We start from the raw sequence: 18,097 nt of genomic DNA on the forward strand, positions 1-18,097 counted from the left end.
CCAAAAATGTATCAAAACTCACTCACTTTTGATTTTTGAACACAGCTTTAATGACAGGTACTAAAACCCATACTTAGTATGTTCCCTAGATTATGAGGATCTATTTTCATGACAGTGTAGCACAGACAGTGCTTGGTATTATACTTTTTATAATCCTTTCACATTGCCATCTGACACATTGTTATCATGAAAATATCTTTTTATAGCAACTTTAAGTCGGTGCTGCTACTAGACCTCCAATATTTCAATGTGCAAAAGCATCCGTTCAAAATAAAACTTACCCTTTAACCAGTTCTACAGCGATGAAATCATTGCCATCTCCAGAGTTGAAGATGATGAAGCCGTCCGGGGAGGTGGTCTTGAACTGGAAGAAGAGGTGCATGGATGTGTAGGCCTGTAGAGTGGCCAGGCTCAGATAGCTGCTCTTGGATTTGAAGGTGACAGGGTCGGCGATTATAGAACGAATCCCAAAGCGGGCATTGAGCTCGCAATAATCAATGTCACCGTTCTTGCACAGGTCGATGTAGAGCATGCCGTTAAATCTGAGGGAAAGGACAGGAACAGGCACTTGAAATGATTGTCTTAAAAATAAGGTTAATGCTTCAAAGTCTGAAAATATCGGTCGAGAAGAACACCACAATAAGCTAGCAAGCACACTACCTGACGAATCATATGTCATGGCGTGTAAGGCTCATTTTAATATTTCAAGTAAATAGTCAATGTACTTAGTTATTGTTATAGTTCTGAATTTACATATTCAACTGACAGAGCAACAGCAGCATTAACGGGAAATGGGTACGGCCATTTTATCTAAATTCATACCTGTTATTTCTATGGTTTAGGACAGTCCAAAACATTAGTAAACAGGAACAACTCTCTCCAAAATCCAAAAACTAGAGTGCTAAAACTCAAAGGTGTGATGTCATTGGGTAAAAAGAATGGAGCTGCGTCATAGACAATTGATTGAACTTCCCTAGGCCATGGAGATAACATTGGAATTCTTCATTTAGGTGGTGTTCCTCTTTCAATTTTCTCTTTTGTTTATGTCCACTAGATGAACATGGTGAAGTCTAACATTAACTTTACACTCTGGTTTGGTCTCCACCAACTCCTGAGAAACAAATCCGGCTCTTTAGTTGCCCAATGTTCTTCAACAGCTACTCACTAAATGTGCCTTCTTTACATGGGGAGAGAGCTGAGACAGGATCAAACAGTAAATGTGCTGTAAAACCAAAATAATTACCTAAAAGAGCCAAAAATAATGATGTAGAGCTACAGAATTTGGGTGACAACGCTCTGTGGATTCATTACCTTGTCATTGCTTATATGAAAACAATTCTTAGTAAAATGTTAAAGATATATATATATACACATTTAAACAGTAAGTGTTCTGAGTATACCTAAGGCTCTGCAGATGACCAATGAAGCTGGACGGGATGCTGGAAACAAATCGACGCTCTGTCATGATGCCTGTTTCTATGTTGTGAAACTCCAGGCGGGTGTGGTCGCCCACCATTTGGCCTGAAGACGGGGGAGGGTGGAGGGGATGGGTTGAAAAGAAAGACAAAAACGAAAAGAAAAGAGAACACTGTCTGACACTAACACAAAAGGGCTGATTTAAGGAGAAAATTACATCAACAGTATTAGATGGATGCAAACTGTCACTAAAGGTTACATATCTACAGGCTACATATACTGATTCTATCAGTCTCTATGGCAACACACCACGGCGTGGTGTGCTACCACTGACAAGGCAACGCTTATGACATTTCTTCAAGCATGAACCAAGTTGATGCAGGTTAAGTACCTTCTGCTACATCATCGTCAACAGTTAGCTTGTAGGTTTTGCCGCGACGCACCACTCGCACCGTATGCCATTCATTATCATTGAGCTTTTGCCCGGCATACAGGGTCTCCGGTCCCTTGCCTGAGAACAATGGTCAATCACAAAGTTAAAAACATCCTGAGCCTAAAACCAAACCTTTGTTTTCCCACCTGTCAGCCTGAATTCTACAAGCAGCTTAGCTTAGCTTGAAAATGACTTTAAATATAGTTTTCAATCTACGGTACTTCTTATATACCTTTGGGAAACAAGGGTTTGGTTTAGTCAGTGAATAACACAGAGAAAAAGAAAAAAATAGAAAAATACTTGACACCTGTAATTGTCATAGAACACACCTGAGCACTGTGCTGCAGAACAGAGTCACGGCTCTTTGAAAACAGAGAAAGGGCGACTACAGCAGGACAAATTTGCTTTTACTCATCGTAGGCTCATAGAAATCTTTTCCTTTCACTCCTTCCCTGCCTGTCACTCTGAGATGACACTGTTTTGTCAGTGCCTTCAAAACCTTTACAAATGACCATTACCAACAACAAAAGTCATATGAGTGTTTTCTCATCTGGAAAGGTCTAGTTGAGTTTTAGGCACAAACACTATTTAAGTTTAAGACACAATCAAAAGAAAGCAACATTGACTGTTGGTATGAGATGCAACAGCTGTCGACAGATTTGAAGTCAATCACCTGTCAATATGTGGTTATATCTTGGTGTTTGACTAGTGGCGTCGTTAGGGGCCGATCATACAGGCTTCAGCCCCGAGTATTTTAAGCTTACTCACGAATATTTTTGGTGTTCAAAATTTGACAGTTTAATGTAGCACAGCGGAACTTTCCTAAGAGCATCATAGGGAGACACATAAGTCAACTCTCAGACACTCACTCGCCGATTGTAAATTGAACAGCTAACGATAAGTTGCGATTCACTTTAAATTTGTTGACAAATTGGTAACGTTACAAACTGGTTACCGGTTATATAAGTTAACGTTACGGTTAACCAATTTCACGTTAATAATAGATTCTGGTGACTTCATTCTTTATACATCCAAAAAAAGGAGCAACCAAAGACTTTCAGTCATCCGCAAGTTTACAGGACTTCATGCTGCAATATCTGGGGCTCATGATATGAAATCCTAATGTTAACATGGGCCCTATCTTACGCCCGGCACGAAGTGGCGCACAGCGCAGAGCCAATGTCATTGCTAGTTTCAGACCGACATGGTTGTCATTTTCACGCCCAGCGCCCACGTTGTGTAAGTAGCTAATGTACTTTGCATTTTGGTCTTAAGATGAGGTGTGGTCAGGCGCTTTGTTGGTGCATTGTTATCTTGAGGCAGCAGAAAGCGATTGCACCATTGACCAACAAAAACCTGGTCTAAAATACGGCACAGTATTTTCCTGCTATTTAAAGGGCACATTATTCAGATAGTAAGATGTGTCTATTTGCAGGTTACACACACAGGAACACTAAATTCAGGCGGCAGGTGACAGTTCAGAATATAATGAATATAATGAAGTAAGACTCTCAGGGATTCTGTGTTGATCAACCTGCAGCGAGAGATTACGGTGATCACACCTCTGTGGCATTTCCTCTCATCATCCCTCTGTGTGTGCGAGTGTAGTCGTAGGCTAATTCAAAGTTTGGGGGCCCTCTCCTCCTAAACAGCGGGGTTTTGAGGCTACGTGTCCACAGGCTCCGTCCTTTCCACGCTTCTCATTCATTGTCTATGTAAGCAGCTGTGCAATGCATCCTGGAAGCATCTACTTTACAAAAAGGTTGTGGATGAGGGAAACCAAAAACAGATGTTTAATCCCCTGTATCTGTCTAGGGATGCACCAATCACACTTTTTCAGTCATGATAGAGATACCTGGACTTTGGGTATCGGCCGATACCGAGGACCGATCCGATACCGTTGTTTAATTAATAAGCTCTATGCCTCACTGTGTGGAAGTGACTGGGGTCATTATGTTATGTGTGTGGATTTAACTTCCTTAATTAATTCCCTACCATTTAAAACAAAATGTAACAAATACATACATAGATATACAGTAAATTTACTGTTATGTATTATTAAAATAATAAATCTTACACGAGCAACTTGGTAAAAAAAATAAAATAACAGGAATTACAATTCAAGTGTAATCCTTTTTAATGCAGCAACAAATTGATCAAATAGGAACTAAATCTAATTCTATTCTCAGGGTTCATTCAATATTCTCAAATTTCACATTATATACAGTATATAATATTTTTCTGAACGGCATGCCATAATATATATATATATATATATATATATATCAGATGTAAAGAGAAAGATCTCCATGGCCTCATTATAAGTAAAAGCAAAAGTATAAATCCTGTAGTTATTTGTGAAAGCCTGATAACCGCTACCCAACCGAGACACTATAACAACTTTAGGTTGTAAAGGCAGAAGACACACTTGTAGTTGTAAAGAGAATCACCATTCCTAAACTTAGAATGCAACCTGACATAATAATTGGACTTCAAATCTCTCTAACAATACAATTTTTTTTTTGGAGTAATAACCTTTAGCTACTGTTTTAAATCTGGTTATTGACAGCTCAGCCATACTCATAATATTTAATATTAATATCTTAAGAAGCCATATTCAACTGTCCAGACAGGATTGTTTTATCTAGACTATTAATTTCTGTATGGGATCATTTTGGTTCTGATAAGAAAAATAAAAATAAAAGTGGACCTTTCCTTTAATTTCATTCACAACGTGTCCTCATTATGCCATTTGTCTGTGTTGTGACACATGGACGTTACCTTCAGGGTACTGCTGTTGCGTCTGTTTTGTTTCAGCCACGTTGGTAAGGTTTAGGTTACAACAAACATTTTACATTAATTCCATACACACAGACTGTGGACTGGACTCCAGTACAGTATGCTTTAAGAAAAGATCGTTACATTCCCTAAGCTATGTTAATATTGTAGGTAGCCTTTTTGTTCTCCTGAATGCACTTGCATTGTGGGACATGTTTTGGTCTAATGGAATGTGGCTTTTACTTGAAGTGGATTGTGAAGCATGAAGCAAGTCTTGTTACATGCACTTCTCACCAATTTGTATTGCTGCGCTATAATGAACTTTACCTGTTACTCATACCATTTGTCCATTCTTTATAATTAACATCACCGGGTGGAAGGAATTGTGTTACACGTTAGTGTTAGCAAAAGGGGGTTGCAGGATTAAAGATGGGGTCGGTGTTATATGGCCTGTGTTGAACATCTACATCTACAGTTTCTGGGAGATGTGTTACGAGGTTGGATAATGAACCTAAACTAAGCTGTGTTTGCACAAACATTGTAATCATTTAATGTCATCATTTATAATAAAAAGTTAACAAATAACAATATATACAGTATACTGTATGTACATCCTTACTACTGTATACGGGGCAAAATGGTGTGAAAATGTTTTTTTTTATTTTTGGTAGCAATTAGAGAATGGGACAGTAAACCCATTAGGATAAAATAGAGATATATATAGATATTTTTATAGCTTCAAATCATAACAGAAGTTATCTTGAGACGCCTTTTTATTTTTTTATTTTTTTATTTTTTTTAGTAAAGAGGTTTATCAAACGAATCATTCCATTTGACTGAGGCTATTTTTGTTGGTCCCTGTTGAATTATGGGTAGTCAAAACCAACTAGGCAAACTCATCCTCCACATGATTGGCTAAAGAGAAAGTGGAGGGCGGTGCAGGACTCACATTTTTTAAAAAACACACACATTTCCTTTTACAAATAAAAACAATATCAGCATACCATCAACATAGAAAGCAAAATGAAACTTGAGTGTTAACTTACTGGAGTTACAGTTTATCCTGATACAGTCTAGATGGGGAAGAATAAATGACAGATGAAATTGCATCCTTCAAGGTTACTGCTGCAGACATCCAAAAACAAAAAGTCCACCCTTCCGGGGACGTACACATGCAGAGAGGCAGCCATTTTATATTCATTTAGTATTCATTTTACAACTTTATTATCATAAAAATAATTATATATTTTAAAGATTTCTAAAAAAACATCATTTAAGAGTAAATAATGCATGGATTTGTCACATACTGGTTGTAAAAAGCTGCTTTTCTAGAGCTTGTGCTCTTTTGTTACCCGTAGTACCAGAGTTCAAATTTATCAATTGTTTAGGCACAGTATTTACAGTAAAATGGCCACTTGTAGTACCAGCTACATGAATTTTCCAACCCAACACTGACTGTTCCACTTTAGGTTTGAATATTCAGATTAGAAAAAGGTCAAAGAATCTGGCTCCAAAGCCTCCGCACCTACAAGGTGGTAGCAGCCATCCGTTTTAGAGCCACTGATCTTTGAAAAGTCAAGAAATAAATTTCATTTGATTTGCTATTAAAATAGCAAAAAAAAAAGAGGTTTGAATTTGTAAGACAATGGTGTGATAGACAATGGAAGTATATCTGAACAGTCCCGCTGAGGCCAGAATAACAGTGAGGGTTGGTCACCATGTGGCTGGTGGTTTCATGTGTCGTCAACCGCAACAGAAAAGTGGGAGCAAACAGCCACGATCCAATCAGCACCAGCACCATGCAGAGGCACAGGAACCCCAACCATCACATCTGGAGTACTAGCCTATATGCCTACATGTGTCTCAAAGCTACATCAGAGGTTAGATCTTAAACATATACTGTATTTACGCTTTTACAAACGTTCTGTAGCAAATCACACATCGGCTAAAATATCATATGAGGTCTGACCAATTTGAGCTGCACATGAGCATTTTGACTGAAATCTTGGGTATGATTTACATAATATAATCAGTGAATGACTTCTCTATAAATGGGGCTTGGCAAACCAGCTAGCGTCTGCTAATGTTGCCATTACCTCTTAACATTTTAGGATTTCTTACTAGTTGTATATGTAAGATATAAATTGAGATGTGTGACTCATTTTTTCATACTTTACAGATTATGATTGGAAGTGTTAAGGAAGTATTTGGGGTCGCAGCCAGCTGTAGGTTTTGCTGGGCTCTGTTCTCGGGCTGTTCGCCTGACGGGCCGCAGGCTTAAGGCCTTTGAAGGGGTGAATACCATCTTTTGACAAAGCATGATGGAAAATGAAGTTGACAGGTAAACATAAAAGAAACAAAACACTGAAGAAGCATATAGACTTCAAGAAAAAAGACACCATCATTAGCAAAGAAAACAACCACCCGGAGGAACAGGAAGGTGAAAGAGAAAAATGACTCGATGTCAGACAGAAACATGAGGTTATAGTGACGAAGACAAGAAAAAGTTCCTTCTAATGTCCTGTTGGATGATGACTGGAGATCAGTGGGCATACTTGGTGGAAGTCACCTCTTAGAAAGTCTCAGCACACTTTGTTCTTTAAAAAGACTTTAACCAGACTTTAAAGCCCAGTATCTCCACATTGTAATGTATATTCTACTTATTGTGCTGTGACTGTCTCAAAAGTTCCGTAAACAAGAATATGGATATGACTATGGTTTGTCTGTTTCAAAGATGGGCCAAACATGTTTACCATTGAAATAAAATCAGATATGATGTGTAGCCTAAGATGTATTCCAGTCAAGAGTTGTATTCAGTAAGCAGTCCATGGTTATCTGTGTGCACAAATCGCATTAACACCCATGCAAAAAAGATAATAACTCTCTTATCTATGTTCTAAAGCTGGTAGAAACCTTTAAGGGATCATATATGATGAGGAACTGAAATAAAAAAAGAAACTGCACAAAAAGACAGAAGTGACAGGAGAGGAGAGGTCACCGCTCGACAGTGAACTGTCTCACGGTGAAGGTGGAGGTGTAGAGGCAGATGGGTGGGTGGGTGGGGGGGTTGGGGGTGGCATACGATACCTAGGTTGACCGTGAGTTTGACACGACTCCCGTCCAACTCCAGCCTGAGCGTGTCGGCTGAGTCTCGGGAGGTGGTGGCCATGAGGATGCCGTAGGCCCGCTGGCAGCGAAAACGCAGGGAGACGTCCTCGGCTTCGGTGTGCATGATGGTCGGCATCACCACCTTCATGTACATGCTGCCGTCGTAGGAGAGGATGGAAGCCTCTGTGTGACAAAGCCAGGAGAATAGAGAGATGTTAGCCGTATTTCAAACCAATATCACCAATTAGTCATGCTAATGGTTGGTCAGTTGATCCAGACCATGGTTGGAAACGAGGAGACGAGGAGGCGAGGAGGCACAAAATCGGGAAATGAGATGCAGCTTGTGACATGGTTGGTACCAATGGATTCCTCAGGTTTTTCTAGTTTCATATGATACCAGTATCTTCACTCTAGTTTTAAAACTGAGCAGGCAGGGATGCTTAGGAGGATCAAAGCCAGGGGTCAGCAACCTTTACTATCAAAAGAGCCATTTTAGGCAAAAAAATAAATAAATAAATCTGTCTGGAGCAGCAAAACATTTGAGCATTGTGATGAAGGTAACACAGCTTATAGTCTAAGTATATAGTATATAAGTCTAATGCAGTGAGGGCCCAAGTGCAAATGTACTACAGAGTATTAGGGTCACATTGAGGGAAAAAAAATGTGAGATTTCCAGAATAAAGTCATAGTATTACGAGAAAAAAAGTCTGAATATTACGAGAATAAAGTCATAACTTTACAAGAAAGAAAGTTGTAATATTACGAGAATAAATTCATAACTTTACGAAGAAAAAATAAAATAACACGTAAAATTACTACTTTATAATATTATGACTTTATTCTAATGATATTAAAAAAAAAATTTCTCGTGAACTCATGACTTTATTCTCATAATATTATGACTTTATTCTCGAAATCTCAGATTAACTTTTTTTCCTCAATTTGGCCCTAATACTCCGTCGTACAATAGACCTACAACAATGATAAATAAAAATGAAAATGTAAACAAAAAAACAGTTATTCATTTCCACTCATCTTTTTTAAAAATCCACAGGGAGCCACTGGAGAGGGGCTAAAGAGACGCATGTGGCTCCGGAGCCGCAGGTTGCAGACCCCTGATCCGAGCAAACACTACAGTGTGGAGGTAGCAGTAGCAGAAAGAGTGAGGTACTATTCCAGAAAGGCTGCTTCCACAGCCAGTAACAGCTAAAACATGAAGTCGTACAGCATGCCTCATTTATCTGCTGCAGGAGTTGTGGATTAGGCATCCCACAATCCCTCGTGGCTCTTTTTAGTCTGAGTCCTCATCTGACTGCAAAGCATCAGCACACTTCCCTGTTCTACAGATTGGCTGTTACACCATGCTGTGGTTGGCTGCTGCTTTGCCCTCAGTGTGAAATAGAGTGCTATCAGCGACATGTAGATATGTTGATGGTGGTGAGCACTGAGACTCACACACACTCAAAGAACACACTTTCTGTGTGTCTAACATGCAGCTACTGAGCTTGCATGCAGAAGTTGAACAAGAACCATAGTGTAGAAATACTCTATTGCAATTTGTACTTAAGTAAAAGTACAAAAGTATTAACCTTAAAATACATTTAAAATAACAAAAGTACTCATGGTGCAGAATAATATATTAATTGTATTGTAATTATTGATGCATTACTGTGTTCATCACTTTAATATTACAGCTGGTAAATGTGGAGCTCATTTATATACTGCTGGGTAGTTTAATCTATAATAACACATCATCCTTTGTCGATGGTATTTTGTATTAATAATCTGAAACCGTAAATTAACTAGTAATTAAATTGATCAAATAACTGTAGTGGAGTAAAAAGTAGCATGAAATAGAAATACTCAAGTAAAGTATGTATTTGACTAAATGTACTTAGTTACATTCCATCAACTTGCACGTCAACAAATTCATCTCCATGACAAGTGAACCAACTCTGTCGATTGATGAAGACCATGTGATACAGTTGAAAGCTCTAGAAAGTATGCAAAGTGGACCTTGACTTGGGATTGTTTTGTGTAACACCAGTCAGCCGGTTCTCATTCGCAGGGTGTAACTTACCAATCGGGCATGTGATACCAAAGCACTAACCCCTCGGTAGCGTCATGTGTGACACGCACCGGGCTTTCCATGAACTACGATGTAAACCCTTCCATGGCAACAGTAAACACTCCAGAAAGTGCACCAGACTGTGGTGACGTGGTTTAAAGAGTGAGAGAGACACACAGGGCGGTTGGAGGGGGGTGGATGGGTCCAAACAACACAAGACTTTCATCCAGGAGACCTCTGTTACAATCAGCTGTTCATGTCCCGTGTTCACAACGTCCTTTTCACTGTAATAACATAGTAGTATTAAGCCCAACCATGTAGTTTTTTCCTAAACCTAACTAAGTGGTTTTGTTCAATTCACAACGTTAACCACGTGTTTACTGTGCGCGAAAAGTGACGCCGAGGGGTCTGACAAAGCGCCAGTATGTGATGAGTTGGGATGAGAACGTGTTCGTGCATCAGCATATTTTTTGTCATTTCTTTGCATTATGAATTGTAATCAACATCCGAGCCTCTAGGGGGGGCACTAGTGGGGCTTTAGACGTCTCAGCCTCTCCCAGGCTTTCAGACATGCACATCACTACAAGATCTTTGTGATTTGTAGCATTGCTTAATAACATTCACAAACCTTCACATTCATTTGCCAAAAGCATTTATGGATGCCAACAGCTATTAAACTTAACAGAAGAAGAAAAAGGAGCCTTCGCCAAGTAAACGTTAGTCCAACGGTTCCACACTCAGTTCACACTAAGTTATGGCTCTGAGTGACTTTTCATTATAAATAAAGTGCAAATAAAAAAACATCTTCACGATAAAAAAGTGCATTATCAAAAAAGAGTAGTTTACAGGGCTGCCAACTTTTCAGTTTAGTTTGGAGAGAGATTCGGTATCGGTGAAGTTATTTTATGAGTTACATTACCCGCCGCAATTTTAAAGCATTTACACTGTAGATGAGAAGCCAAGTCAGTAACCCTGGTCTATGATGAGTAAGTCTGGTTGATCAGCATTACCTAAATTACTTACTAACCCTCCAGACATCATTGCCTAAATGATGTGTAACTTGTTGTGACAGCAACAATAACTTCTTGTAATTCTACAACATGATAATGCTTGTTTGTCAACCAGCTGTTGGCATTGCATTAATGCCATCCCACCAGTGCGCCACAGGTGCGCCGAGGGAGCTCGGCCATGAAATGACCAAAAGTGTGTTTGGCACACTCCCAATGCACTGGGCATTGCGCCGCGCACTTGACTGCAATCTGGCCGCGCCGCTGGGTTCACAGGTATAGAGCCCGTGCAGGTGACCTCTCGTCTGAACAGAGCAGCAATTAACCATCGAATTGTGAAGGTACGGAGATAAAAAATCTGTCGACTCTCTTTACGATGCTCCCTGCATTTGCACGTAACAGCATGGTAAATAGGCTCAAAAGAATCCACACAAGTAGGTTGAAATTCATAAATATGTTTCCTTTGAAAAGATGCTAAGTTGATGTACAAATGATATATGAGTTGGAAATTAGAGGCACAGATACAGATACAGGTTTACAGATACAAAAATAGATTTGCAGCTAAAAATCACTCTGCATGTAGTTGTGCATTGTGTTTGAAGAGTTATAACTTGACATTTGTTTGTGAATACTTTCATCTGGTGTTCATGTCCCATGTGAAACCAAAAGTAAGGTACTTATTTTAACCCAAACCATGATCTTTTACTAAACCTAACCAAGTAGCTTTGTTGCCTAAACTTAAATGTAATTGAGAATGCAGTTTTGAAACGACAAAAAACACAAAAGTGTTTAAAACCGTAGCATTGATATACACGTATGTAGAAACGTTGATACGAAACATATTTTTGGTTCAGAAACGTAGAGATTCAGCGTATCCGTAGTTTACAGAAACATACAATGCCAAAGTTTTATTCTGGGGACAGGTTGGTAGTTTTCATTATTTCTTTATTACTGCCCAGTCTCTGTTCCACTTCATCTTAAATTCATTTAGAGTTTGTTTCCCTGCACTCACACTCAATCAGAGGTGATTATTTGTCCTATCACAGGAACGATGATGAATAAACCCAATAATACGCTGGGACATTATGTGTCCTCTAAATGCCCTTTGATCAGTTTTGCTACATGACTGGGAATGTGTAGTTCTACCAAGTGCCCACAGAGTGGAGACACAGCCCATCCGTCAGCTGGGAACCGCTGTAGGAAGTGAAGCAGGATGAGAGGAAGGATAAAAAGGTGTGGAGAGCTTAAAGAAGGATAGTCAAAAAGGAGGAATAATGGACGGAATCAAGAGAAGTAGCAGGTAAAACAGTGTATCGTCGGGCTGGTGGTTGATGACTAACATGTTGAAAACAGCAACACGTTCTCATCTCAACTCGTCGCATACTGACGCTTTGTCCGACCCCTCGGTATCACTTTCTGGTCGCAGTGATTAAACAAAAACACGTGCTTTGGTTTAGGCAGAAAAAAACTGTTAGGTTTCGGAAAAAAACAAACATGGTTGGGATTCAAATTACCACGTTTTTACAGTGCAAATGTGACTCGGCGTTGTGAATACTGGACACCAACGAACAGCTGACTGTAAAGTGAAAGTGAAACTTAATCAGAATCAGATTTATTTGTAAAGTAAATACAAGGAATTTGACTCTGGTTTATGCATCTCTCTAAATGTACCTATACAAAAATAGAAAAAAAATGAACGCCTATATTTTCATTATTTCTTTACGCATGTTCTTTTGTGTCCTGATCAGCTGTGGTTTTATTGTTATAATATTATAATACTTGGGCTATGCATCTTCTGTAGTAGGCCTATAATTCTCCAATAATAATCCAACAGGAATATTATAGGGTTAAGGTGGTGTGTTTGTATATAGTGTTAATACTTACACTGCTTTCCTGTGTTATTTGTAGTATCACTCTATAATATTTTACAGGATGTCCATAGGCTGGAATCAACAGCAGCCAGACAGGCAGGTATTCGTTCTATTTGGAAAGAAAGATGTGGCACAGGATCTTCTTACTTAGCTCACACACTCATATGTGACTTAATGCACCTTAAAACTTTCACATTAATGATGAGGTGACATAATCCACCAGTCAGTGTTCTCTGCTCAGCTGTGTGTTCACATGCTGTATGTGTCTGGGTCCATGCTCAACTGCACATGATAAATAACTGGCTGTGATTGGTCACAGAGACGCGTGGGACTGATGTCTAATTGACAAGGTGTCAGATTACAGCACGGTGTGATATACACAATTTAAATTGTCATTACGGCTCTGAGCTGGGCTGTCAGATTAACTCTGACATGTCACATTTCTTGGATGGAACTGCTTGTGTGTGTGTGTGTGTGTGTGTGTGTGTGTGTGTGTGTGTGTGTGTGTGTGTGTGTGTGTGTGTAATGACCTGCATGTGAGACGGTCTTAATAGAGTGTGTCCAAAGGATTGACACACTTTTAACTGACTGACCTTGCCACGTTAAAACCAGCGAGAAGAAGACCTTGATATGAAGATATACTCCATCTCTGACCAGTTAATGAAGCTCAACACTTCCTGTATAGATGTTTCACATGAACAGATGTTCAACAGTTGACAGGACAGGCTTATGTTAACATTTGCTGAAGGTTAGGAGTTTTACTGACAGCAATGTAAAGGCAACAAAAAAAAAAAAAGGTAGCGCAGTACAAGTGAATTAGTCAATGAGAAGTATTTCTGTTAAGACTTTGATCAACAGTGTGGTGAGTATGACATCACTGGGTTGTTGCTCTGATGGAACATGTTGCTGTGGAAATATGCATCATGATGAATTTATCATGTGAGCCGTTTGTAGCATTAGAGGCGGGTCTTTGTTTGTGCTGGCCTTTATTCCCAATTCATCAAATACTGCTGCTGGGTCAGCTATTTATCTGTTTATTCTGAAAGGACACTATGCAAGAAACGAGCGTATATTGATTTGAAGCGAGGGCAACTGACCAAGCATCAGTATTTGAGAAGTTGGGAGTAAGAATGTGTTGTTTAACCAGACTGACAAAACCCTTCTTTGGAACCATTTGGTGATTGGATCATGTGATCTTAAATGAGAATAATTTATGTTAAAAGCGCATCACCACAACTTGTCAGAGACAAGGCAAATAACAGCATCACTTATACCAAAGCAATGAGAAGAAACCAGCGGTACAAGCACGTTTCCTGGACATGATTATTAATCCTAATCGATTATTGATAGATGCAGTTAGTCCACTTGAAAGTGCCATTACGTAATCAAGATAAAGACAAGATCAACTGAACTGATGCCACAACAAAATGATTGTTTGCTGCCCACCATATTCAGATAGTCCTCATAAGAGTACTAGGAGCTCTGAGCCAAAGGTTGGTCTACATTATTTATGCGTCGACCTTTCTCTCCTCTATAAATCTATGGTAATTAGACCAACAGGTGACTAGGCTCATGCCAAGAGTTAGAGGTGTGATATATTTCTATAAGCCACAATATATCCTCACTCCATTACTGGACCGGTGATGACTCAGCGCTGTGGCACTTTATCTAGCAGGAGGCATGGGTTGAAGTCAGAGCCAAAGACAAATGCCTGGTAACACCAGGCAGAACAGTGAGCATCCACTGGGTAAACAGCAGTGGTGCCAAGATCTAATGGCTGCTATGTCACGAAGGCAGGCACGCACACACATACATGCACTTAGAATAGGAGAAAATAACACATTTGTACTGCATGCATAACACTGTTTTTTGCCCCAAACTGCATGTGATTATCATAAAGTGGGCATGTCTGTAAAGATGGAGACTCGTGGGTACCCATAGAACCCATTTACATTCACATATCTGGAGGTCAGAGGTCAAGGGACCCCTTTGAAAGTGGACATGACAGTCTTTCCTCACCAAAATTGACTGTGGCTTTGGAGCGTTACTGAGCCTCCCGACCAATACATTTATTAAGTTTTCTAGTTTCTTATGATACTAGTGTCTTCACTCTAGCTCTAAAACTTAGACTACTACAGCCTCCAAAAGACGATAAGTCAGATCGTTGGCGATCCCATGTGTCTCAGAGGGTTAAAGGTGCCATTGATAACATTGATAACATTCAGCCACTAGATGTCGTATTCTCCCTCTGCCATTCCGCTGCGTTCACTTCACAACAAGTCGTTGCCTGGCACTCCCTGTCAATCTCAGCCATTTATCGTTTTTTTCAACACTAACTGACGACACAGAGATACCACGTGATACCAACGTGGTTTTACTATTGGCTCACAAGACTTGTTAGTAGTGAGAACCAAATGTCAGATATCTTCTATCATCTCCGACCAATACTCCGGTGTCTCCCCTGTTCCTTCTGACCGCGGTCGGGAGGCTGAAACAGGAAAACACAGTATCTGCATTGATTCATGGAGAGACCTTCGTCTGGTCAGCTAACATTACTGCCAAGCAGGTGAAATATAGAGTGATATTGTGGTTTTAGCTGACGTGTGTTGCCTCACTGTTCCTGGCGATGCTCGTTCATGTCTATGTAGAGCGAGCACAAGCACGGGCGTGAGCAACAGGGCGCTGACTTTCGTTGACTTAACGGCGAAAAGCTGTCGCTGTTAAGAAGCAATTTCTGATTCTTATAAATAGTCCCTTTAAATGTTTTATTAAAAAAATGTCTACATGAAAATGTTATGAATAAGACCTTTAAAAGAGTCACTCTTGCTCACGCACGTGCGTGTTTATGTACAGTCACAGGATGCGAACAGAAGACGTATGTACACATGCAGGTTTGTGTGTTGTGTCCTCTGTGTCCCTTTCTACCCCCTATACATGCACGCATGCACACACACGCACACACACACCCACACACACACATACACACACACAGTACAGTACAGCACCCAGATGATTTTGGGCCACACTTTGAAGTGTCACAGCTGCTGTCCAATCATAGCAGTAAGTTATAATTATGTTCATTTCCATGCTACAGTATTCAATAAATGACCTAAATGGAGCCTAGAGGAGCAATGTTCATACATCCATCTAAATATCTAAAGCCAGATAATAGTGTCAATGAAAAAGATATTATGCAATCCTGACTTCCTCCAGATAATTATATTGCAATATTTCAATAATATATCTCATGCAAAATAATTATTCAAGGTGAAATGTACACCCCCATATCAGACTGACCCACTGATGACCTACAGCTTTTTCTGTTCAAAAGTAAAAATGACATTCAGGGGAAATTACCAGCCAGCGTCCCACTAGATGAGAACAGAGAAAAAACGGATATAGATATGATCAGAAAGCTGTTATTTGATATGCTAAAAAGCAGTCGGAGCACTTTGTGGGGCGAGGGGACGTGTTAATTAGTTTCGAACTCTGATCAGTCTTTAGTACTTTATTATTTTACTGATTTAACTTTACAATAATTTGTGCAATAATTCAACTGTGCAACACTGTCATTAATACTGCATTTATACTGAAATATTCTTATTCATTTCTTATTTAAACCATTCTGGTATCTACTGTATATTTAGCACTTAATAGATCCCACTTCTCAGCATTTTGTATTTACTTATTTGCACTGTGGTTATATGCTATATATTGCACGTGTTAATGCAAATAGCTGCACATATTTCATTTAATTCAACCTTTATTTAAATCTCGAGGAATCACTGAGGGCATGCCCTCATTTTCAATGATGTCGAGAGTATAATGAGACAGAATAAATATACACAAAACATAATTAACGAATTACAAGAAGCAATCAGCCAGACGACAATAGAACAATGTTAAAAACAGTTGGTAGTTTGTAATCACAGATTTAAAATCACCTGGAGGAACAATTGTGTTTCATTTGATTGTGTTTCGTAAACTGTTCCAAGTTTTTGCAGCACAAACACCAAAAGCAGTTTCTCCAACTTTAGCACGCAGGACCTCAAGCTTTCAAAATTTCATATTTTTGATATTCTCATTTTCTTATTTTTAATTTTAGTATATTTCTTTACATATATTGTGTTTATATTGCAGCATTATGTACATCATTTACATGTTACATACTCCTTTATTTCTATTTTCTTACATGTCTTATGTTTATATACTGTAAGAGCAACTGTAACCCCCGGGGATTAATGAAATATTTCTGATTCTGATTAAACTATCTGCAAACCACAATGGAGCTCTGGCAGACAGCTGCTTCTGGGTAAAGAGAGCCTGGACTGTCTCCTTATCACCAGGTCTGGGATCTGTTCTTTTCCAAATAAATCGGGTGATGTCAAAAATGATCACGGTCTCCCCGATCCATGATCTACAATCCTAATATCTATAATGCACTATATGCATGAAGTGCCCTCTCCATATCAACCTTTTGGAACTCATGCCAGTTGAGTTGCCGAGGTCACACGACACACAAGGCTTTCATCCAGGAGACCGCTGTTCATGTCCTGCGTGTTATGTTTCACTTTCACGTTACAATCATTCGTGTCCCGTGTTCACAACGTCAAGTCACATTTTCACTGTACAAACGTAGTAATTTTCAGCCCAACCATGTTATTTTTTGGCGCTCGTAGCTGGGTTCAGCACAAATTACAGCAGCACAATGCACCCAATGCTTTGCTCAAAGCAGCAAAACGCTGTCGTGGCGTGACGCAAGCCATTGGAAATGATGAGTTTCAGAGTGCAGTGCTGCCGTTGTCGTGTTCTGTCTGAAAGGCCTTAAAGAGCCAGAGCTGCCACAACAATCACGGTTCACAATCACAGTTTTTGGAGGCGTGCAGCTAGGTTGTGGTCCCTTTTAACACCCATGCTCTCAACCATCCTTGAAGAACTGTTTCTTCTTCTTAATGCATCCCTTAGTCTTACAAAGAACCCTTGAAAAACCCTTTCTTCAAAAAAATATTTTTGGGGATTTTATTTGCAGTCTGTCACTGTTTGGTCATGACTCTGGGCTCATTACGTATCGGCGTAAAGACCTTAGCTGTAGCTAACTAACAACGTTAAAACATATATTGAAGTTATGTGTGGAGAAGGCTGTGTGTGTCTCTGTGACCGATCTCAGACCTCACCAGGAACTCCTTTTATTTCCCTCTGTGTGTTTCATTCACTGCAGTCAAACAGCCTCAGGATAGGCCAAAACATGTCCACCTCACTGTGATGTGTGTCCACCTCAATCTGTCCACCTAGTGTCTGTTTAAACACAGCTAAGAGGAGGATGATGGTGACATAAACCTGCAGATGTAACTCATCCAAGGGACACACAACACAGGGCCACTTTTTACTGAGGCTGCAACATGCCAACAGAATACAT

At 39.6% G+C, this 18,097-nt stretch overlaps 1 protein-coding gene across 11 annotated transcripts in view; it reads right to left on the reverse strand.

Annotated features, from left to right (window-relative positions):
- nrxn3a (neurexin 3a) overlaps positions 1-18,097 on the reverse strand; it is a 188,885-nt gene that overhangs the window by 59,298 nt on the left and 111,490 nt on the right. For 9 of the 11 annotated variants that reach the window (XR_012597206.1, XR_012597205.1, XM_074659992.1 and 6 more), the window contains exons 11-15: positions 7,715-7,918; positions 5,674-5,700; positions 1,808-1,927; positions 1,401-1,521; positions 282-542 (exon numbers count right to left, since the gene is read on the reverse strand). Coding sequence is in view for 9 of the 11 variants with exons in the window: in XM_074659992.1 (XP_074516093.1) it covers positions 282-542; positions 1,401-1,521; positions 1,808-1,927; positions 5,674-5,700; positions 7,715-7,918 (733 nt within the window). In the remaining 2 variants the exon portion in view is untranslated. Of the gene's footprint in view, positions 1-281; positions 543-1,400; positions 1,613-1,807; positions 2,302-5,673; positions 5,701-7,714; positions 7,919-18,097 lie in introns of those variants that run through there. The other 2 variants (XM_074659990.1, XM_074659994.1) reach the window with 2 other exon arrangements.

The sequence above is a fragment of the Sebastes fasciatus genome, chromosome 15 (assembly GCF_043250625.1).
Source record: "Sebastes fasciatus isolate fSebFas1 chromosome 15, fSebFas1.pri, whole genome shotgun sequence".
In the NCBI taxonomy this organism is placed as follows: domain Eukaryota; kingdom Metazoa; phylum Chordata; class Actinopteri; order Perciformes; family Sebastidae; genus Sebastes; species Sebastes fasciatus.